Source organism: Protopterus annectens, chromosome 2.part1 (assembly GCF_019279795.1).
Source record: "Protopterus annectens isolate FY-2018-M chromosome 2.part1, PAN1.0, whole genome shotgun sequence".
Classification (NCBI taxonomy): domain Eukaryota; kingdom Metazoa; phylum Chordata; order Ceratodontiformes; family Protopteridae; genus Protopterus; species Protopterus annectens.
In genome coordinates, this window is record NC_056729.1 from 1580974496 (window position 1) to 1580997728 (window position 23233).

Below are 23233 nucleotides of genomic sequence, written 5' to 3' on the forward strand. Positions count from 1 at the left end.
CTGCTGGCTGTGGTATGCTGTCATCTGCTTCAGTGCCATTGGATGGACCTGCTGACTGTGGTATGCTGTCATCTGCTTCAGTGCCATCGGATGGACCTGCTGACTGTGGTATGCTGTCATCTGCTTCACTGCCATTAGATGGACCTGCTGACTGTGGTATGCTGTCATCTGCTTCACTGCCATCAGATGGACCTGCTGACTGTGGTATGCTGTCATTTGCTTCACTGCCATCGGATGAACCTGCTGGCTGTGGTATGCTGTCATCTGCTTCACTGTCATCGGATGGACCTGCTGGTTGTGATATGCTGTCATCTGCTGCAATGCCATCAGATGGACCTGCTGGCTGTGGTATGCTGTCATCCGTTTCACTGCCATCAGATGGACCTGCTGGCTGTGGTATGTTGTCATCTGCTTCACCGCCATCAGATGGACCTGCTGGCTGTGGTATGCTGTCATCCGCTTCACCGCCATCAGATGGACCTGCTGGCTGTGGTATGCTGTCATCTGCTTCACCTCCATCAGATAGACCTACTGGCTGTGGTATGCTGTCATCTGCTTCACCTCCATCAGATGGACCTGCTGGCTGTGGTATGCTGTCATCTGCTTCACCTCCATCAGATGGACCTGCTGGCTGTGGTATGCTGTCATCTGCTTCACCTCCATCAGATGGACCTGCTGGCTGTGGTATGCTGTCATCTGCTTCACCTCCATCAGATGGACCTGCTGGCTGTGGTATGCTGTCATCTGCTTCACCTCCATCAGATGGACCTGCTGGCTGTGGTATGCTGTCATCTGCTTCACCTCCATCAGATGGACCATTTTTTTTAAGTGACTCAGTACAGATAATTTCTTCTACTTTTTCTAAAGCCGGAAATTCTTCATCCTGGAATGTGGATTCAGTTTCTTTTCTTTTCTGATTAGTGGCTTTTGTAATGCTCACTGTTATGGTTTTCTGCTTGTACTTTGTTCTGTTTAATTTACGAACAGCTTCTTGAACCTCTAATGGTACACAGTGCACACATTTACCTAGTAGACCATGACGACACAACTGTGGGTCCCGGTTTCTATAAATCAAGGTGGCATTACTTGAATTGGTGTCGTCTTCAGGCATGGGCAGAAAAACAGCCAGTGCCACACAGTTGGCAAAAATGGTCAGTAAGTTAATGATTTCAAACGGTTTCCATTCCACGATGCTGATACAAGCCTTTCTTAGTGGGTTTTTCAGACTGAGGCAAAAAAGTGCCCGGGCAGGCCGGTTCGAAGCCACGATAGCCAACTTCTTGGCTTTTTCTTTTTGCATTTTCCTTAGTTGCAAAGAACTGCTGTCCGCATTTGCGGCATTAGGCTCCATTTTCACCGTTATATATCTCTATACTTTTTTTCCTTTGTTTTCCCCCTTCTTTCTTAGTCATCTGAGTCTCCCAGGCAGTGAAAAAGAGCGGCCCCCTTCCCTCGCCCTTCTACTTACTGCTGAGGTTCCCCTAAGTGTTCGGTACTTTTTTCTGCTGAGCTAGGATTCTTGGACTGTAAAGAAACACCGCTGGGGCAGGGGGTGTATAAATTTAGCCTCTGCCAGCTTTCTTGTCCTGGGCTGTAGCTGTTGGAATATATTTCAGGATTATCTGACCATGGCCTTTCTTATTCCATTATTACGGTGCATGCTTCTGCCATCTCTGCCTACCTTTCCTGCCCCCCAGCTGTTCACACCCCTACATGAAACAGTTCCTAAAAAGGATTATACACCAATGACCTCCCAGGAAAAACCCTGCCCCTTTTTTGGACTTGAACTAGGTATTAGGAAAAAACATACCTTGCCACATTTTGAGCCACCAGCTTCTGCTTTTTTAAAGATGCTTTCCTGGAAGACCACCCTACTAATAGTAATCACCTCAGCTAGTTCATAGGTTCATAGGTTTATACTAGGCTATCTGCCCTAAGGCATTTATAAGCCTAGCCCAAATTATTGTGGCTTACGCCACCCCTTATATGAAAAAATACTGTGCCCATTAGTTTGTTGTGCCTCTGTCCAGCAGTGACACAGAGATGATTCCTGGGGTAAACCTACGATCTCCCATCCACAGGTCTAGATTTCTCTTGAACAGAGTCAGCGAGGTGCTCTGCCTCACATGGACCGGGATTTTATTCCACAGCATAGGGAGTCTCTGAGTGATAAATCTATCCCTCCAGCACGTCCTATTTATATCCGTGCTAAGGTTTAAGTCGCTTGCTCTAGTGGTTTTGGTGGATTTGGATTTTTTGAGGTGGAGCATGTCCATTAATTCCGGGTTGGACATGGCCTTGTATGTCAGGCACATGTCACCTCTGAGCAGACGGTATGCGACTGAATAGAGCTGGAGTTTCTTCAATCTGGCAGCATATGACATATTTTGGAGTCCCTTTATCCTTTTGGTGAGGAACTTTTGGGGTCTCTCCAATTGCTGCAGATGTCGGGTGAGATACATCCCGAATGGGGCATTGTACTCGATCATTGGTCTGATAAGTGAAGAGTACAGGGAACAATGACCTCACTAGATCTGGATGTGAATCCCTTCATGATCAGGTGGGCAATGTAGAAGGTCTTTCTAACCACTTTAGCAATGTGAGTGTCAAAAAAAGGCCACTGTCAACCTGGGTCCCCAGGTCCCTGATAACCTCTTCTGTGCTTAGTGGATTGCCACCTATATGGTAGCTTGGGGTTACCTTGTTTTTCCCGAAGGGTATGACTATACATTTTTGGCGTTTAACTTCAGGCCATGGCTCTGGCACCAGCTATCTGTTTCCGTGAGTCCCTTCTGAAGGATATCCGTGTCCGATGCACTTTCCACTATGGCCCAGTTTGCAGACGCCTGCAAACTTTGTCAGCCAAAGTCCTCCCATGTTGGCCTGTACTTCTGAGAAGTAGATGCCAAACAATAGGGGCCAAGGACCGAGCCCTGTGGGACACCACTTGTGACCGGCTTGGAGTCTGACACAGCGCCAGCAACTCTAACCCTGTGGGTTCTGTCCTTAAGCCAGTTTGCAACCCATCTTGTGACATATGGGTTTACATTTAAGCTGGTAAGTTTTTCTACAATACCCGAGTGGGGTATTGTGTCGAAAGCCTTTGCAAGGTCAAGGTAGGCTGTATGGACTGCCTTTCCTCATCAATGGCCTTGGTGACTGTTTCGAAGAAGTCAACCAAGTTCAAAAGGCATGATCTTCCCTTGACAAAGCCAAACTGGGTCGGGTCCAATATCTGCAAGTCCCCTATATCTTTGTTTATGAGCTCCATTATGATCCTCTCCATAGCTTTGCAGACTAGACTTGTTAAGCTTATGGGGCGGTAATTACCAGGGTCCGTAGAGGCACCGCCTTTGTGGAGTGGGACCACAGTTGCCGTACTCCTTGGGCACGTATCCTGTGGTAAGGCTGAGATTAAACAGCTGCCTTATGTGCGGGTTTAATTCCTCATTTAGCTCGTGTAGCACACAGCCGGGGACACCATCCGGTCCCATTGATGCTGTGTTTTTAGCTTTAGAGAGAGCAGCTTTCACCTGCGCATTTGAGATGTCCGGGAGGCTACACTCGGCTGGGATAGTTATCTCTCCTTTAGGGGAGAGGGGTGAAGTTTGCACTGAACCTGTCTGCCAGTATGTTGGCAATGTCTGTGGGTTCAGTGATTTTTGTATCATTTTGGACTAATTCTGAGCATATCTGGGAGTTTCCACCCAGGTTCCTAACATAGCTGAAAAAGGCCTTATGATTGTCCTTTGAATCCATGGCAATTTTTCTCTCAAAATTGGCCTTAGTTGATTTTATGAGTGCTCGTATTTTTTTACTAATAATGATCAGGGGTGACTTCCCTTTTATGGATTTTGTTCTATCATGTAATAGCTTTCTCCTCTTATTGTAAAGTTTGTTAATGGCTGAGGTCCACCAGACTGGACGTTTGCCCTTTGTGGAAAGAGTCTTGGTTTTATTTGGGATTGCCTGATCCATGCAGTCCTGGAGGTGTTCATAGAAGGCATTTGTAAGGGCTTCCGCAGCTTGGGTTGTGGTTTCCTCTGGCTCAGGGGCCTTGAAGGATACCACACCAGTCTTGAGTAGTGTGAAGTTTGCTTTAGAGAAGTTCTTCACTATGGTCTTTTGCTTGGGGTGGGGCGGGATGTGGATTTCCAGTGAGATTAGTTTATGATCAGATCTCACCAATGAGGGATATACTTCCGTGTGGAGCATTTTGTCCCCATGTTTGTGACAATGAGATCTAGTATATTTTCTCCTCTCGTGGGAACAGTGACTAGCTGTTCCATGGCATTTGAATTTATGAACTCCAGGAACCGTTGGGCTAGAAAGTTAGGGCTTGAGTAATGTTCCCAGTCTGTATTCGGGTAGTTGAAGTCACCCAATATGATGGTGTTTGGAGATACATTTATACCCTCCAGTGTCTTCAGGAAGGCTGTGTGGGGTTCCTGAGTTTGAGAGGGTGGCCTGTAGCATGCTACAATTTGTAGAGCAGTTTTGCCTATGGTTAGTTGCACCTGGATGGTTTCAAGCTTGATGCGTTGCCACCAACCTGGAGGTGTGAGTATCCTTTATGAATATGGATACACCCCTCCTTTTGTGGTGTGGTCCGGGTTTTGGGGCGGAACGCATGATATGAGGTAAAACCTAATAGTGCCGGGTGCTCTCAGGAGCCTTGAACCAGGTTTCAGTTACAGCACAGACATCGATGTTCTCCATACTGAGAAGGGCCTCGAGTGCGTGCATTTTGAGATTTAGACTTCTGGCATTGAGCAGCATTACCCTCAGTTTCTTCCCATTTTGTTTTCTAGGGTGGTAGGTTTAGAATTTGAGCCTTGCCTAAAAAGGCACTATGGGGTGGCAAGAGCCTTAGCCAATATCCGAATCCCAGGGTGACAGGTGCAAGCCGTCCCTTGCAAAGCAGCGTGGCTTGTCAAGCATGTCATCCCAGGCAGACAGACACTGGATCCCCTTTGAATGACACCAGACATTAAGCCAATTGTTAAAGCTGATCATCTTGTCTCTATATTGTGGCATCATTCTTGGTGAAGGAAGGATACTGCTCAGGGTTAGGGACATACCTGCCTGGGCTACGTAATCAGAGAGCTCCTCTATGTCTCTTTTCATGTAGTCCAGGGAGGTACGTCTCAGGTCGTTCACACCAGCATGGACAATGACTGTGTCATATTTGTACTTGCCATGGAGTGACCCGAGTGCTTGTGTTATGTGGCAGATTCTAGCGCCCGATAGGCAGCTTACTAGTTAGGTCTCAGAAGTACAAGCCCTGATATACAAAGAACCTTTCACTATTTTTCACAAGGATACTTTTACCCTTAGAACTAACCTCTTCTTTATGCTCAAGGTAGTATGAGAACTCTCCTTGAATCAAGCTATTCACCTGCCAGAGTTCTTTCCTAACCGCAAAATAAAGCTGAGGCATCCCTGCATTCCGTGAATGCGCACTAACAGAGCATGTATTACTTTATTTATTTATTTACATTTGTTTACCAAAAAATTCCAGCTGGACACAGGTCCTTTTTCAGTGGAAGCCCGGGGAGAAAAGCTCCACAGAACAATAAATGAGCAGCAGAGTACATGAATCGAATGTATATAGAATAGCAAATAATACATACTGCAGCAAACATTAGCTATGGATACAATACGAAACATAGTAATGAACAGATATACCATACCAATATCTAGCTAAAGGCTAGGAATAAAGGTAGGATGTGTATACAGATAGTACTAAGCTCAAACAGATACTGTTCTAAAGTCATATACCTAAATCTTATATGCAAATAATGCACTAAACTCAAACAGATGCAAAGCAGAAGCTCCACATGAAGGTGGAACAAGCTAGAAAGGCAAGGGGAGACAGAGGAGTAAGAGAGGAGACTGACTGAGTAGTATATGTGGTAGTGAGAGGAATCTAGGTGCAAGTCAGTTGGATATGTATTTGGAGTTGAGATGAAGTGAGGTAGTTAAGCATGTTATAACAGGTCTGAGAGATTGAGTGAGGAGGGAAGGGGTGGGTAAAGGGTGAGCCAGAGCCTGCAGAGGAAGGAATGCAATGATCAGACAGTGTGAGGTAGGGTGGCTAGGGGAGGGGAGAGGAAGGCAAGGTAAAATGAGGGTTACTAGTCAGGATTGGTGCATGGGCATAACCAGAAACTTTTTAAGTGAGTTTTTAGTGCAGTCTTGAAGTGTTTGCAAGATGGTAATGTGGTTATAGAGGGGGGGGGGGGGGTTGTTCCATCATCTGGATATGATGCAGGAGAATAGTGCTTCTCTCGCCGAGTTCTTGGGTTTGGTCACTAGAAGTAATTTTTTGCTGCTGGAGCATAGTGGTCTTGTGGAGCAGTAGGGCTGGAGAAGGTTTTGAAGGGATGGGTCTTTAAGAGGATGGTTTACTAGTGTGTGGCCGAGAGAGAGTTGATTCAGGAGAAGAAGTTGAGGGAGTTCAAGCCAATAAAGTTCTTAAGTGAGATACAGTGGTGGCTGCGATAAGATGCAGCAGTGGCAAACTTAGCAGTTTTATTGTAGCAAGCCTTGAGCTTGTTTAGGTCTGTTTGTCTAAGGTAGGTTAAGTAAAGGAGAAAGGTAGAGTAAAGCGGAGATTAGGTGGGAATTGGCAGGAGAAATTCTTACTATCTTGGTGAAGAATTGTTTGTTTTTGTACAATGCACCTATTTTTTGTGAACTTTTTTATGGTAAGAGAAATGTGAGTGTCAAATCTGAGATTGTTATCAGTCTCAACACCAAGTAGTTTGGTGTGTTCTGTTGGGGAGATGACGGTATGGTCTTTGGCTAGAATATTAAAGTGGGGGATAATTGGGTTAGATTTAATGGGTTGGAAGATAAGGAGTTTAGTCTTGCTCGGATTGAGTAAATAACTGGGCATTAGATAGAAGAATCACAGTTGCCTAGGCCAGAAGGAAGTCACCACAATGATCTCAAGTTCTTAATCTTCAGAAGTACCCTGGATGCAGAATACATTTCTCAAGCAGAACTGCCAGTGAGTGGCCTTTGCAAAAGAAAAAGAAGGAAGTGCCATCTCTAAACAGACTATTTCAAAATGGATAGCCAGTTGTTTTACCTTCTTTTAAGCTCATCATGGAAAGCCATTACCAGCTTATGTCATGGCTCACTTTGTGAGACACCGGGCAGCCACCACTTCTTAAAATGTCTCTCTTTAAGCCATCTAGGACGCTGCTACATGGACCTCTGTCCACAACTTCTCTAAATATTACCATTTTTGGCACTGCATCCAAGGTTATGACAGGCGTTCCCAGTGCTATCTTGTCCCAAGTGCCACCAGACAGCCTACCTCCTAACCTGTAGCTTTAGGAGTCCTCCGAAGACTCAGAAGAACATAGTACAGTTGTGTTACACTTACCATAGTTGCAGATGTTTGAGTAGGCCATATTGCAGTACAAATGCCCACCTTCCTACCTGTTTATATGCTGGCCCTCCCCCATGCCTGTCTTTTTTTAGGGTGGGTATCCTTTATCCATCATTATCTATTCCCCCTTCATCTAGTCAGTGGTTAGAACTTTCTCTTATCTCTCTCTCTGAAAATTTAGACGAATGAAAGGGTTGTGTTGTCCTCCGGCATCAGACTGACATTCACAGCCTAAAAATACTTGATGGTGTGAATGGATGCCCCTCTTATGCCCTGACATGCAGACATCAGTTCTCAGATGCCTGTCCTCTAGGGATGACTTGAAGACTTTGTAATTGTGACGGTCACATTTTTCTGCATGGAGTAAGACACAAGAATTAATACTGCAACATTGATTTACTTGAACATCTACAATTATGATAAGTGTAGCATAACTTTACTTTATATGTAGTACAGCAGACCCTTAAATACCCTTTTTTTATCCCACAACTGATCCTGCAGTTATTTCCTTATTAAACCCACCTACTGTTTTTTTTTTTTTTTTTTTTTTTTTTTTTTTTTTTAGATTATTTGTGTAAGTTGTTGTCCTCTGGCCAGTCTTATGCTTCTGTCAAGTTTCAACTTTTGTCCATTGCTGCTTGTCTGCTCCTCAGATCCACCCCCTCTTCTACCTGTTCTCAATTCAAGTAGTTTTTGAAAGGGGGTTTAAATTCCCATCTGCATAGTAGACAGGTGGCTCCTCCTTGGGATGTTAGCTTTGTATTTATAAAACTGACATGTATTGCTTTTGAATCAGCTCATCATGTTATTTTGAGGTTCTTAATTGGCATACTTTTTAAATGTATGCATGTTTCTTTTGAACCAGGTCATCAGGCTATTTAAGGTTCTTGTTTGTAAAATTGTGTTTCTTCTTGCTCTGACTTGCGTATGAAGATTGTCTGGGTTACAATCCTAAGGGGAGTCAACCCCTTAGGCACATGGTTTCTTGAGAACACATCTTTCTTTTATGACTCAGTAGTTTATCTTTATCCAGTCTATTATTTTCCTTTTATACTTTCCAGAAACTATCAACAAGGGAGAAAGAATTCTTCTTAATCTGGATATACCCACAAGCACTTAATATATTATTTAAACATGATAAAGTTCTTCAAGAAGGCCTGCCAGCTATTGTTTCCTGTGAAGGCAAAATAAACTATGACCAGTGTCAAAGCCTGACCATTCATAATGTTTGTCCTCTGCTATTTCTTCTGCTGTTCTGTCCAAAACGAGTCACTTCCAGGCAGGGTCATGGCCAACTTAGCCAGGGCCTTGGCTTCTAGAGTATTTTTTGGAAAGGGGTAGACTTTAGAAGTTTTCTAGAGGCAACAGTGTAGTCCTCTATTTCCACATTTGTAAAACACTGTAGACTGGATTCCTTTTCCAACATCAAAATTATGTTTTCTAAGACCATTATCAGGTTAGAGTGTGTGAAAGGTAACCTTAAGCTTTGAAAAGTGGTCTAGTTGTCAGAGTGCAGGTGATTCTGTTTTGAGCAGTCTCCATGGTCACTTATTTAATGTCAGCAGTTGAAATCCATTTTTTACAGCACATTTGTGAATACTATAAGTATAGAGTGCAACAGAGTAAATGACAGTGCTCTGGAAAGTAAGAGTGATGTTTGTAAAATCGTCACACAGTGGCATTTGGATTAATTCAAAGAAAAAACTAAGAAAAATTATGCCAGGAAAGCCAAGACTGAAGATAGGTTTCTGCACAGGTCTCACAGGTAACAGGAATAATGTTCAATTACAAAGCAGAATATGAAATGACATTCAGCTGCTGAGACAATACCAATATATTGTAAATCTTGGCCATTTCTAGAGTATAGTTACAGGTATGAAGTAAGCAGCTCCCGTGAATTTCTGGGTTTTCTTCAGAGCATGGTAATTATTTTCAGTATATGAAAATATTTAGTAAATACGTTTTGATTACACAGGCAGGGAGGAACCTGGTATTTCACCCAATTCACATATTGCTTCTTCCAATACTGACAGCCAAAATGGTCCTAGGAGAAGTAATAGGAACAAAAATAAACAAGGTAATAAGGGTAGATTTAATGAACACCCTGTCAACAACATTAATGTGGGCAACAACAGTAATTTGAATTCAGATAATATTTTTTTAGGGGAACAGAACAACCGAACCCGGAGGGGGAACAAGAATTGGGCCCACTAATTGATGTGGAAACCAATTCAATTAACTGTTTTCCCACTATTGTATTAAATGAAAGGGGCGATTTCACAATATACAACTTTTCAGCTCTTGAGTTAGAACCGGAACTGGTGGAACTATTAGCCTTAGGCAATACATTTGTCCCAACCAGACGATGTGATGTAGCCAGGGTCCTTTTGGACTTAAAATGTTATGTAAGAAAACTGAATTTAAAACTGTTGTTTAATGATTCCACAAGGAGTGAACCTAATAAACTAAAACTTCCCAGTGTTTTTAATCCCCCATTACATGTGGGGTTAAAGATGTTTGAGAACGCATGCGAAATAGATATTAGACATATGGACAAGGTCTTTACGGCTACGACTAACCAATTCAATATCACTAAAGAACAACTAGTTGCCCTCAACAATTTACGTGCAACCTCTGTCAGAATTATTAAGCCTGACAAAGGGGGCGGGTTGGCCATATTTGAACATACTGATTATGTAGAGAGAATGTGTAAGGTTTTGAACTCTCCAGCATATGAGGCCACCACATTAAATGAATTGAATTGTAGCTCTAATAGAATCAGGGGCTATTTCAGAGACTTGTTCATTGAAGGGAGAATTGATTTAGATACTTTAAATTACATAGATATTCTGCATCCAAAGATTTCTGTAATGTTTGGGATACCTAAGGTACATAAAAACCTTAGTGATCCACCTATGCGGGCTCTTATTGATGGGAGATCTTCGTTATCTTATCCCTGCTCTAAATTTATTGATTCCTTGCTCTCAAAATATTTAGAACTCATCCCGAGCATTTGCAAGGACTCTTGGTCCCTTTTGACCAGTTTGAATGATATTTGCCTGGAGGATTCTACCAACTTCCTAACTATCGACGTCGTCGATCTGTATACCTCCATTCCACACCAGGAGGCAACAGAATGGGTTGATTTGCTCCTAACTGAGTTGGGAGCCCCCAGAAATGAAATCAACAATGTCACAGAACTGTTGGATATTGTTTTATCTTCCAATTTTTTCCTATTTGAGAAAGATCTGTACATCCAGAAGCAAGGTGTAGCTATGGGGTCTCCGTGTGGGGCTTCATTAGCAAATTTATTTATGGCTTACTGGGAGAGGAATTTTGTCCTCAATAACACCGAATGGAAGGAGAAGTTGGTTTACTACACACGCTTTCTCGATGATGTGTTTATTCTTTTTAAAGGCAATTCAGAACGGGCACAGGAATTTGTTGAATATTTGAATCAAACAACCTCATTTCTTAAATTTACCTATAGTTTTGCTACAGATATGATTGATTACCTTGATGTTAGGTTGACAAGAGACTCATTGACTACCAAGTTAAAATCAGTTATTTTTAGAAAGGACACATATGTCAATTCATTTTTGCACTATACCAGTGCACACCCCTTTAAACTCAAAAGAGCCATAGTGAAAGGCCAGCTAGTGAGGGCGGTCAGAATGTGTACAGATCTGACTGACTTTTCATCTGAATGTATATTTTTAAAGGGATTATTCCTGAACCGGGGTTACCCTCTAAACTTAATTGAAGATTTGATTGATGAGGTAGAAACCAAGAGAATTAATGGTTTCTATAAACCTCTTTTGGCCAGGACGCTTGTGGTAGATGTGGACATGGCCGATGTTCAGGACATGATATCAATTCCAACCATAGGGCCTTGTACTACTGTTACAGTGAACGCCCATTTAAATGAATACCCATGTAGTTTTACCACTACCTTTAATATCAATTCCTACTTGATTCAAGAAATATTGAACAAGAATTGGTATTTTATTTCTAGTACTCCCTTGTTGGCGGAAAAATTGGGAGAAAAACCTAGAACAGTCTATAAAAGGGGCAAGAATATCAAAGAATTATTGCAAAAGAACCCAGTTTCAGATATCCAAAGCAAGACTAAAGGCACTTTTGCATGTGGTTTTTGTAACCAGTGTCCCTTTATTAAGACTGGTAGCTCCTTTTGTATTAAGGAGAAGAAATTTGATATCCATCATAGAATTACGTGCAGCACCAAATCTATTATTTATGTAGCTTTTTGCTCGTGTTGCCCAGTATATTATGTCGGCAAGACCGACAGAAGGTTCAAGGACCGCATTTACCAGCACAATTACGCCATTAAAAATAAGAAGTGCGAGAATGCCTTGGCCAAACACACAGTAAACTGTCCTGGACATTCTTTTTCATTTATGGGTATTGATCACATTTCTGCTTCTATTAGAGGAGGGCCAACTTCAATTTTATTAGAAACTTGCGAACTGTTATGGCAACTAAAGTTGGACGCGTTTAATACACCAGGTCTCAACGATAGCTGCAACATTGCTGCCTACTTAAAATATAAATCTTATCTGAGGTAGCTTATTTACTCTAACACATATTTTATTGTAAATTATTTAGAGGTTGTATCCTTTTGCACATTGTCAGGTTTCTGTTTTAAGTGTTTTAATGAGTTTACATGAATATCCCCCTTTTCAAGGTGATTCCTATCATAAGGAAAAATAAGTAATTTGCTATAACCTTCTTTTTGAAGGTTCGAGCTTCACTGAATCCCTCTTGTACACTTGAAACATGTTAATGGGCCAGTATGGTATCTTTTCGTTACTTGCTTTTACGATATTGATTATTTTGCATACATTTATTGAGCCTATAGGGCTTACGTACGCATATAAATTTTAAAAAAAAGTCAAAAAATAAAAATAGGATCACTTTTTATGCTTGTTTTTATTAGATAGCTTGTTGCATCAAACCAGACTTTGTTTTAGTCTGGTAAGATTATTTAAAATTGAAAATACGTTCTAGTTTTAGTTAAAAGTAGGTCTTATTTGCATTTTGCTACAGTACATTTTTTAGCTGTGCACCTTTTCTTTTGCTGTTAAGTTGCTTGGCCAATTTAAAATGATCTAACGTGCCAAGCAGTTGTTTATTTAATATATTGTGCCACTTATTTCTCCAGTTTAGGTCATTTTTTATATGTTGTTTTTATTAATGAGGATCTATGGTGTTGTTGCTACTTTAAATATTAAACTCGACCTATCCAGGAAGTGATGTAACCACAGTACTAGTATTGTACTTACTTAAGAGCGTGTTTTGAGCTATAATATGATTTCTCTGAAGAAGCTACCTTTTGAGTGTAGCGAAAACGCTGCTTTGTCTTGTGTAAATAAAATTTGCGTTAAGGAACTAATCGCTTGGTGAGGTTCTTTTTGGCTCGAGGTTATATTTCATAGGTTTGTCGTTTTCGCACTTGATAACAAAATATTTAGTAAAAGTATATTTAGGCTTAGTGATTTATCAGGTTGTATACAAGACAGAATAAAATGTGGTTTTCTTTAAGTAAATGAAGACTTGAACTAATTGATGCCTTTCTGTACTGTCCTAGCTACAACATGTAACAGAAATTTTAAATACTAGAGAATATACTTTGGAGCCCAGTCATACTCCTCAGTCTCAAATGCATTTGAATAGTGGCTATGATTAATGAAGTGCCAGTCTGGTCACAGTAGTGAGAAAATTATTTTTTTTCATTAGCTGAAAGAGCCATGTCAGACATGCAGGAGTATATGGATTTGTTGAATCCGGAGACAGGAACCACTCGGCACCAGAAAGGGGACAGATCACCTCCGCCACCACCACCACCCAGTTTCCCTCCACCTCCTCCTCCAGCAGGCATGAACTCATCATTACCTCCTCCACCTCCTCCTGCATATCCAGCTCCAAGTCCCCCAGAATCCCTGTACTCTGCAGATGTTTACCTGCAAGCGAAGAGCAACCTTCGGCATGTTGAATCTGAAGCAATGAAAAAAGAGGTAATATCTTGTACATACCCTATTCTGTCTTACATTTTACTGAAGAAGATAAATGGACATAATGACAAATATTTATGAGTGAGTGGAGTTTGCGCAGAAATCGATAATAGTAAACAAAAGATGCATCTATGTAGGAAAGAATATTTTAAGTAAGAGTATATGCCAGTCTGTAATTCTACTATTTCATCTCTAGGACTTTTTTTGTTAGAATTATTCGGATATGCAAAATATGCAGGCAGTTTTTGGAAAAATGCACGAATGAAACTAAGATAGGTTCCTGATAAAATTATTTTATAACTTACATTTTTGCTAAAGTTGCAGTGATTTTGATGTTTATTTTATTAAAGCCTACTCCCAACACACATGATTACATCTCCCAATCCACTATCTAACTTCTACATAATTGTGGACATGAGTAAGGTGACGTCAAATAACAAGAAGACAAAAAAAAAAAAAAAAAAAAAAAAACAGTTGACGATGCATTGCCATCATCCAGAGGCAAATGTCTTTCAATTAACTGTGTGTCCAGGCATTTTTCTTTCTGTTCTCACTACTGTCTTCTCTTTTAGCTCTTCTGTCATATCTACTCTGTCCTTTAAGGATACTGTTTTGGGTTGTAAGGTTGCTGCTTTTGTTAGATGGTGATCCCAATGCAGTGCATCCTAAAGTAGACACAGTAGTGTACCTTGCGGAAAATAGGGTGATCACTCTATGAGGAAACTGCCAAGGACAGTGACTGGTTAGAGATTCCACTTCCTAGATGCTGTTCCTGTCTTCCCTTTTGGAAAATAGGGTGATCACTCTATCAGGAAACTGCCAGGAACAGTATCTGGTTAGAGAGTCCACTTCCTAGATGCTGTTCCTGTCTTCCTTGTAACAATAGCCATGCTGCAGCAAACCAGTTGGATCTCATTCTCACTGTGAACCTTTACTCCTCAGATACCATTGACCATGGCAGTGACTTCAGTTATAGTGATGATGCCAACCGACCATAGATCTCTGGTGCTGCTATCTATGTAGACATATTTTCTTGAGTAAAGAGTTATTCAGAATGTTTCATCTACCTCTTGACAATCCTTCCAGTACTAATTCACTTATCCACCTACAGATAGATAAGCAAGCTTGAACAAGGCCAGGCCTTTTTCTGCCAAGGTACCAGGAAGATTTTCATAGATATTCCAGTGCTATTTACTCTTATAACCATTTTTGCCTTACCAGCTACTCTCCCTCAAGCTGCATTTCCATTTTTTCAGAAGGACCATACCAATTAATCCTGAATTAAATTTGTGAAAAGCCATCCAGTCACCTAGGTTATGTTTAAAGGAAGATAGTGAGTCACACTACTTAACTTGAAAGGGGAGTTTCTTCCAAAGGTTTGGGAGGTACTAACTTATAAGCCTGTCCCTAATCCATGTGTTGTTTGTCTTTTGGTGAAGATTTAGGTCCTTGGTTTTTATATTGGTGGAGCCATTTGACTTGTAGAGATATAGGATATCCAAGACAGACATGTTTCTTATGGCACAGTATGTAAGACCAAGATCACTCAAACGCCTTACAGACACTGAATAAAGGGATAGAGCTTCTAGCCTCTCTTGGTAGCTCACAGACTTTAGGCCTGTGAACTTTTCAGTCATGAACTTTTGGGTTCTTTCTAATTGTCTGATATATTTACTGAAATCCATCCCAAATTGGGCATTATGCTCAGTAATTAGTCTGATCAGTGCTGAGTATGAGAGTGTGATTACTTCTGTAGACCTTGAAGATATATCTTTTGTAGTTAGCTGTGCTACATAAAATGATTTCCTGATGAACACGGTCATATAATGCTTGAAAGAGAAGGGAATTATCAACCCAAGTTCCAATTTTTTTGACTAATTTTCATTTTGTAGTGGTGTATACTTTATGAAGACTTTTGTCTGAAAATAATTTCTCTTGGACAACTATCTGCTTATTTATGCAGTCATATTGTGCATTAGGAGGTATAACAGTAGAATAACTGCTAGACTGAGCTAAAGTTTTAGCGGTAAGATTTGCCAAGTCAACTGGAGGTTTGAGGTATTTCTTTGCAGATGATCCAGGCTCTCACATTTCCCATCCTCATCATCCGCACTGGATAAGTCAGACGTGGTATAGGCTGGTTGACAGAAAGTTCTGGTTCTGTCTGCCGAGACAGGTAAACTATAACATGCGGATGGGAAGACCTCCATATCTGCAGATCAGTGCAACACTGCCAGATTCAGCAGATCATCAAACGTAATCTTATTTTGCAGAAAATCTAATGCATTATATAAAGAATCAAAGGGCATGTGCTTGTCTTGCCACTTTGTAGATAGGATTACCAGAAATCTAAATGTCAGCAACATTATTCCTATAACATAAATAAAAACATAGGAAAAGGTCCTACAGTGATTTGCAACATCCCTGGAAAAATTCTAATATGCAAGTACCTTTGACCACCTAACAAAAGCACCTTCCCTTTTTTGCTTTGCAGAAAATGCCCTCCTTGTTGGCAAAGTTCAGAAATTTAATAATAATCTGTAATGGCAGCTGCCCTGGTTTAGAAGGAAGTGACAGTTTACTAGAATCCCTTTGAAGTAATCTACTAGTCTTTCTCCACAACCTCTTCAGTGTTTCTGTAACCAAGGATCTGAACTAGTTTATTTCATTTGTTCTTCAACATGTGGGTGTTCGGATCCGGATCGTATCCGAGACTGCAGCTTCACCAGCATCTGATCCGAGCTCCAAGCTCCTCCCCTTAACCATAATACTCCTCCATCTCCTTATTCTCTCAGATCTCATTTGCCACGGCTTAGCCTAACATCATGGTCTTGGAGCTCCAGGCGTATTGAATGTTTAAAAAGCAAATTTTTTTGGTGTTAATGTGTCTATTAAAAGTAGAAGTTAGGTTGGGTTTTCTTTTCTTCCTCCCCCTTTCCCTCGTTGTGCATCGCATTTCAAAAAAAAAAGTTAAAGTTAAAACTTAGTACAGTAGTTTCCTCATCCCTCCTCATTAGTCTGTGTGTGTGTGTGTGTGTGTGTGTGTGTGTGTGTGTGTGTGTGTGTGTGTGTGTGTGTGTGTGTGTGTGGTTGGTTGGTTGGTCAGATAAAGACAGTTTTTCCTCTCTTTTCTAGCATGGCTGAGCAGGCTAAACCTGTTTTTAGGAAGTGCACAGAGTGTGGTCACAAGCTGCCCCCAGCCGATGGCCACACTCTATGCGTTGTGTGTTTTGGGGCTTCTCACCTGTCTACGGACTGTCAGATTTGTGCAGGCTTTAACCCTAGGGCCTTGAAAGACCGCAAGGCCAAACTTATCATGAAGGGGCTACTTTCTGCATTGTAGACAGCTGTCTCTGTGACTTCTGCGGTCACGGCTGTGACTGATGTTCTTCGTGTTTCACTGTTGCAGTCATCACACTTGGGTTATCTGCCTGCAGGTAGCCCTCAGTCAGCCTGAATACCAAAGTCTTGGAATTTCTGCGTTGGATGCTGTCGCTTCTTCCATGACATCAGGTCGTCAGGGGTATAAAACAGGCAGCCGACTCCATTACATTAGTCTTTCTTGCCGAGAAGGAGCCTGAAGCAGAAGCAGTTCGCAAGTGCCAGTCGGCTGCTACCTGAAATTTTTGTTTTTCGAGTTTCAAACCTGAAGTCTTCTAAAGCTAAGTACCCCATTGGGCATTCTTTTTTCTTGCTCCAACCGATGTCAGAAAAAGTTAACAATTGTCTTCCCTGTGGAAAGCAAATACCTCACAGAAATTTTCATTCTTACTGCGTCACCTGTTTAGGCCCTGACCACGACGTCCCTCGCTGTTGGTTTTGTGCCTTGTTTAACGCCCGAACCATTCGTTGTTGGGCTATTTTGTCACTAAATTCTTTCGTTCTCATTCTCCGTATTCCAAAATGGCTTCGGTAAGCTTTCAGACTACCGATCTTCCGAAAAAGTGCAAAGATAAAGACAGAAACAGACCGCATTGGTCAAAAACTGCCGACGACACTTCCGTTAAGCTAGTCACCAGTCCACTGGCACTCAGTGAGGTGCCTTTGCAGCCCCTGATGCCCGCTTCTACAGATTCACAGGCCTCTGCTGAGACCCATTCAGAGTCCGGTATGCCACGAGATGCTTCTTCAACTATGGAACCTGTGGATTTCCCTACCTTGGATGGTTCTGAGCCGCTGTGCTGGCACTGGCTTCTGAGGGTGTATTCCGACCTACCAATATTCGCATTAAACCGACAACTTTTTTTTTAGCTAAAACTACCGAGTGTCTCAGGCCCAGAGTACGCACTATGCCTAGAAAACCGATGACCAAAGCGCATGTTCAAGCTCCCATGCCTCAAAAACAAATGCTTAGAATGGCTGAAGACCTTATCACCCTAATTAGGGGAAGCCAGCCTTCCCCTGCTAAGAGACCAAGAATTGAGTTTCTTTCTGATTCTACAGACCAGGAGTCTGATGACTCTGGCCCTTCTGTTTACCAGGACATACCCTTATCTACCTTTGAGGATTCAGATGCAGAGGAATCCATTCCCTCTGCCTCCCCTCCAGAGGATTTTTCTTTTGGTGAAACCTTGCCTACTTTAAGAGAGCATTTCCACTGGGAATGCCAGGATTATCATCAGTCCAAAAAGAGACTCGGAGAATTTTTAGAGTTGCCTCAGCACAGGCCCCTAGCTATACCCCCTCTCCTGGATGGTGTAGATGATGTCTTCATGGAATCCAGTCTTACTCCAGACACTTTACCACCGGCCCCTCGAAAACCTGACAGGTACTGCAAAGTACCTGATTCTCACAAATTTCTCTTTAAGAATCCTACTGCAGATCCAGAGACAATTTCCCCGGGGCCTAACGGTATTAAGGCTACTACAGCCAAAAACCCTACTCCTTTAGACAGGGATTCCAGAGCTTTAAACAGATGGGATAGGAAGGTATATACCTCTGCAACTCTTGCCATCAGGGCATTGAATTGCCAGTTTCATATGTTGAAGTACCAGCAACATATTATGAAACAAATTAAACATGGTGTTACTTCCAGATTGTGCAGAAAATAAAGATTTACAAGAGTTAATGCATTCTGCAAACCAAGTTAGTAAGCATACTTTGCAGTGTGGCTTTGATGCCCTAAAAGCATCTTGCAAGGCTGCAGTCACTGGATCTGTACTGAGAAGGCATGCTTGGCTGAAGGAACAAACCTTGCCAGACCATGTCAAATCAAAATTACTAGACGCTCCTTTAAATCAGGAATGTTTGTTTGGCACCAAAGCAGAAGAGGTTCTTAAAAAGATGGAAGAAAAAGCTAAATCTATGCAAACTGGTAAAGAATTCTTACAAGTGCAGCCACCTAGATTCAGTTGGCATTGGCCTACAAAAAATTGGTCCTTTCCAGCCCCTTCCAGGCCTTCACAGTCCAAACCCAGGGGTACCAGACCACCAAGACTACAGTCTCAGGGTATGCAGAGATCTAAACAATGGAGTGCTCCCACCTCAAAAACAGGAAATGGCAAGCCACCCCCTTATGGTAAAAGTTCACAATGACTTGTCAGTTATCCTTCCCAGCCCTGCCAATCTACTTGTGCCCCTAGGAGGAAAACTTGCCCTTTATGCCAAAAACTGGATGTCCATTACTCAGGACTGATGGGTTCTAAACATTGTATCCCAGGGGTACAGATTCTACTTCCATTCCCTGTCAACCCCAAGCGGGTTTCCAGACCTTCCTCCAAACCGTTGGGCAGAGGCTCAAAAGCAAGTACATTCCCTTCTCAATATCAGGGCCATCCTATCTGTTCCAGTAGAACAAAAGGGACAGGGTTTCTACTCCAGACTGTTTCTGATGCCCAGAAAAGAGGGCTCTTGGCGCCCAGTCCTGGATCTATCAATTCTCAACACCTTTCTGGTGGTCCCAAAATTCAAAATGCTAACCCTGCAACAGCTTCTTCCTATGCTAGCCAAGGATGTCTGGCTAGTCACTCTAGACTTAAAAGAAGCCTATCTGCACATCCCCATAAGGGAGTCTTGCAGGAGATATCTCTGCTTCAGGGCAGGCTCTATTCTCAGTTCTCTGCACTTCCCTTTGGCTTATCTGCTGCACCCAGAGTATTCACAAAGTGCTGGCTCCAGCCATTACGTAGTACAGGCAGAGAAATATCCAAATTTTCCCTTACTTGGATGATTTCCTGATTCAGGCAGACAGTCAGGAATTACTAACACCTGGCATTTGTAAAAAGACTTTTATCTTCATTGGGGTGCACCATCAACGAAAATAAATCACAACTGGTGCCCAGTCAAAAAATTGTATTCCTGGGAGCAGGCTTGAACACAACTTCCCAGATGGCCTTTCTCACTCCAGAAAAACAGATCTATTTGAACAACTACTTCAAACACATGGCCACCAAAACTCAGCTATCTGCAAGGAAAATACTGCAAGCCATAGGGTTCATGGCCTCATGCATTCTGCTAATTTCATATGCAAACAGTCTTTGGTGCTAACATTCTCAGGACCTGAAAACAGTCATTCCGATCATTCCTTGTCTAAGGGCAGTGTTCATTTGGTGGGCAGAAGCATGCAACCACAACAAGGGACTGCCTTTCACTCAACCCCTCGCCACCCAAACCCTGACTACAGATGCGTCAGACTATGCATGGGGGGTTCACATGGCAGGCAAATGCATTCAGGGAAAGTGGACCCCAGGACAAATTCTCCTGCACATCCATCAAAAAGAGATGTTAGCTGTACAGTATGCTCTGACAGCCTTCAAATACCTAATCCTTCCAAAACAGACAACACCACAGTTATGTGGTACATAAACAGGGGGGAGCCCGTTCTTACCCTCTCTGCAGGTTAGCCATGGCCCTGTGGAACACAGCCTTGAGCAACCAAGTGCATCTGCAAGCTCAGTTCCTGGCAGGCAAACAGAATTCACTGGCAGACAACTTAAGCAGAAATCTGCTGGACCCACACAAGTGAAAATTGGAGCTCAACACCTTCAACCTTCTAATCCAGTGGTGGGGGACACCAGAGTTGGACCTCTTTGCTTCCCCCGAGAACCACCAGTTGAGCAAATTTTGCACCAGGAACCCTCACAGCAGGGCCTGGAAGGTGGATGCCTTATCCTTCAAATGTGAAAACCTCTCAGTTTATGCCTTTCCCCCTCTGCCCCTCCTCTCAAAGGTACTACTCAAGATCAGACAGGACAGCCCAAGGGCAATTCTTATTGCCCCGGATTGGCCACGCCAGCACTGGTACCCACTCTTACGCAGCCTGACAACAGTGCTACCCTGGCACCTTCATCAGACTCCTTTCCTGCTGTCTCAGCAGGAGGGACAGATTTTGCATCCACAGCTGCAAACCCTAAACCTTGCAGCCTGGCTTATCCCCTGAATACACCACCAGCAACCCTCAGCAAGCAGGTGCTGGACGTCATTCTTGAAGCCAGAAGGCATAGTACTAGAAAATCCTATGCTGAAAAGTGGAAAAGATATTGCTCTTGGAGTCAGTCTCAAGGAAAGGACACAGCTGTGCCCTCCTTACCTCAAATCCTTGATTACCTAGCAGAGCTACTCCACAGAGGCCTATCCTTCTCCTTCATTAAGAGTCATGCCTCTGCCATCACAGCTCATTATAATACTGAGCCGCATCTAATCTCTCACCCTCTCATCAAACAGTTTCTGAGAGGGGCTAACAACTTAAGGCTCCCTAGGAGAGCACCCATCCCTGCCTGAGACCTTAACTTTGTACTGGAAAAGCTCATGCTCCCCCTTTTGAACCTGCAGCTTCAGCAGAGTTAAAATTCCTTTCCTGGAAAACAGCCTTGCTTTTAGCCATAACCTCAGCTAGAAGAGTGTCTGAGTTACAGGCACTAATGGCTGTGGAACCCTTCATTATTATCCATGCTGACAGGGTTTCCCCTCAGGACTAACCCATCCTTTATGCCTAAAGTGGTCTCCAGTGTGGCTCTTAACCAAGCCATCCATTTGCCAACCTTCTTCCCTAATCCTCAAAATAAAGGGGAGAGCATCCTGCACTCTTTAGACATGCGCAGACAGCTCAGGTTCTACCTTGACAGGATTAAACCTTTCAGAAAATCTGACCAACTGCTAGTCAGCTTTGCTACAGGGGCAGAGGGCAAGGCCATTTCAAAGCAAACCATTTCCAAATGGATAGCACACTGCATCCATTTCTGCTACAAGCACCATGGAAAACCTACCCCACAGGGAATCAATACACATTCCACTAGGGCTACTTCCACCTCTACAGCATTTCTTAGAGGAGTCCCTACCAGGGACATTCTGGAAGCTGCAACCTGAAGTTCTGTACACGCCTTCACCAAGCATTACCACTTATATTTTTTCTAAATCTAGAGCTGGATTTGCTACAGCAGTCTTACAAGGCCTGATAGCCAGCCCTAACTCCTCTTGAATGCCTCTACCCTTCCTCAGGTTTGGGAATCAACCCAAGTGTGATGACTGCACCAGTGAAACACGAATAACATAGTACAGTTGTGTACACTTACCATAAATGTAGATGTTCAAGTGTATTCACTGTCCTGGTTTCCCTCCCTCCAGCCCCCTGTTTTTCTCTATCCTTTCTACCTATCCTCTATATGGCCATTTTTTTATGGCAGGGGTATTTACTTTTTGCTGGTGGTGCTCCACACCGTATACTAGCCTCCTATTTGGGGGGCTCCTGACATCTGGAGCAAGAAAATCTGATGTAATGGCGTCGGCTGCCTGTTTTATACCCCTGACGACCTGACGTCATGGAAGAAGTGACAGCATCTGACGCAGAAATCCCAAGACTCTGGTATTTGGCCGACTGAGGGCTACCTGCAGGCAGATAACCCAAGTGTGATGACTGCAACAGTGAATGCACAAGAACATCTACATTTATGGTAAGTGTACACAACTGTACTTTTCTTCTCTCCCTTCATCCTCCTCCCAGGCCGGGACTCAACCTCCTGACAAGAGGCCTGTGGAAGGTGACATTACTAAACATGGCAGAGATAAGGGTAGGAAGAGATCCCCAAACTGGTCGAGTTCATCAGGTCCTCCCCAAAAACTGCAGGCTGTTTCTAGGCCTAGCTCCCCTCGGCTCCGGTCAACTAGATTTTCACTGGAGCCAGAGGAGCCTAGACCTTCATCTAGAGCTTCTGTGCACCGACATTCCAGGTCGGCATCATTGGCCTTTTCGTCACATTCCACTAGAAGTTTAAGTGAGGTGGAGATGGACAAAATGATGTGAAGATTTATTTGCACCCAGATCCAGATGTGAGTCTTACCAGCCCCCCTCTCACTCTCGAGAGGGGAGCTCGTGTACCCTTTTTACTCCTGCAACTCCTTTTCCGATCTGATCCGACCCCTGGTATCGGAGTTTTTGGATCCAAGAAGTCTCAGAGTCGGGGTGGGGGGGTCAGCGCCGATGGTACCCTGTACCTCAGTGACGGCCATTACCCTGAGCTTGTCGGATCCAACCAGTTCAGACCCGAGCAGCTCTCGGAGCCATAGTCTGAGAATCGGATCCAAGGTGGGGTTTCCATCGGCTCCGACCATGTCGGGTCATGGCCCTCTCCTCGGCATCTCGGCACCTGCAGGCTTGGCTCTGCTTTCCCTATTGGATCCGAGGGGAGCTGCTTTCTTACTGGTGTCCCAGGAGGCTCGCTGTCCTTCGGCATTTGATGTGGTGGAAAGGGTTCTCTTGAGTGGGTCGAGACCCCTGACTATTTCCTCAGATTCCGCCCCAACTCCCTCAGTTCTGAAAGCAAATTTGGCCATTTTGTCCACTCAGGGGAAAGCCCGTGCCTGA

At 43.1% G+C, this 23233-nt stretch overlaps 1 protein-coding gene across 1 annotated transcript in view; it reads left to right on the forward strand.

Annotated features, from left to right (window-relative positions):
* The window catches only part of ESPN (espin), a 3774415-nt gene that overhangs the window by 1869592 nt on the left and 1881590 nt on the right, over positions 1 to 23233 (forward strand). Inside the window, exon 8 of the mRNA XM_044063026.1 lies at positions 13169 to 13437. Coding sequence (XP_043918961.1) covers positions 13169 to 13437 — 269 coding nt within the window. The remainder of the gene's footprint in view (positions 1 to 13168; positions 13438 to 23233) is intronic.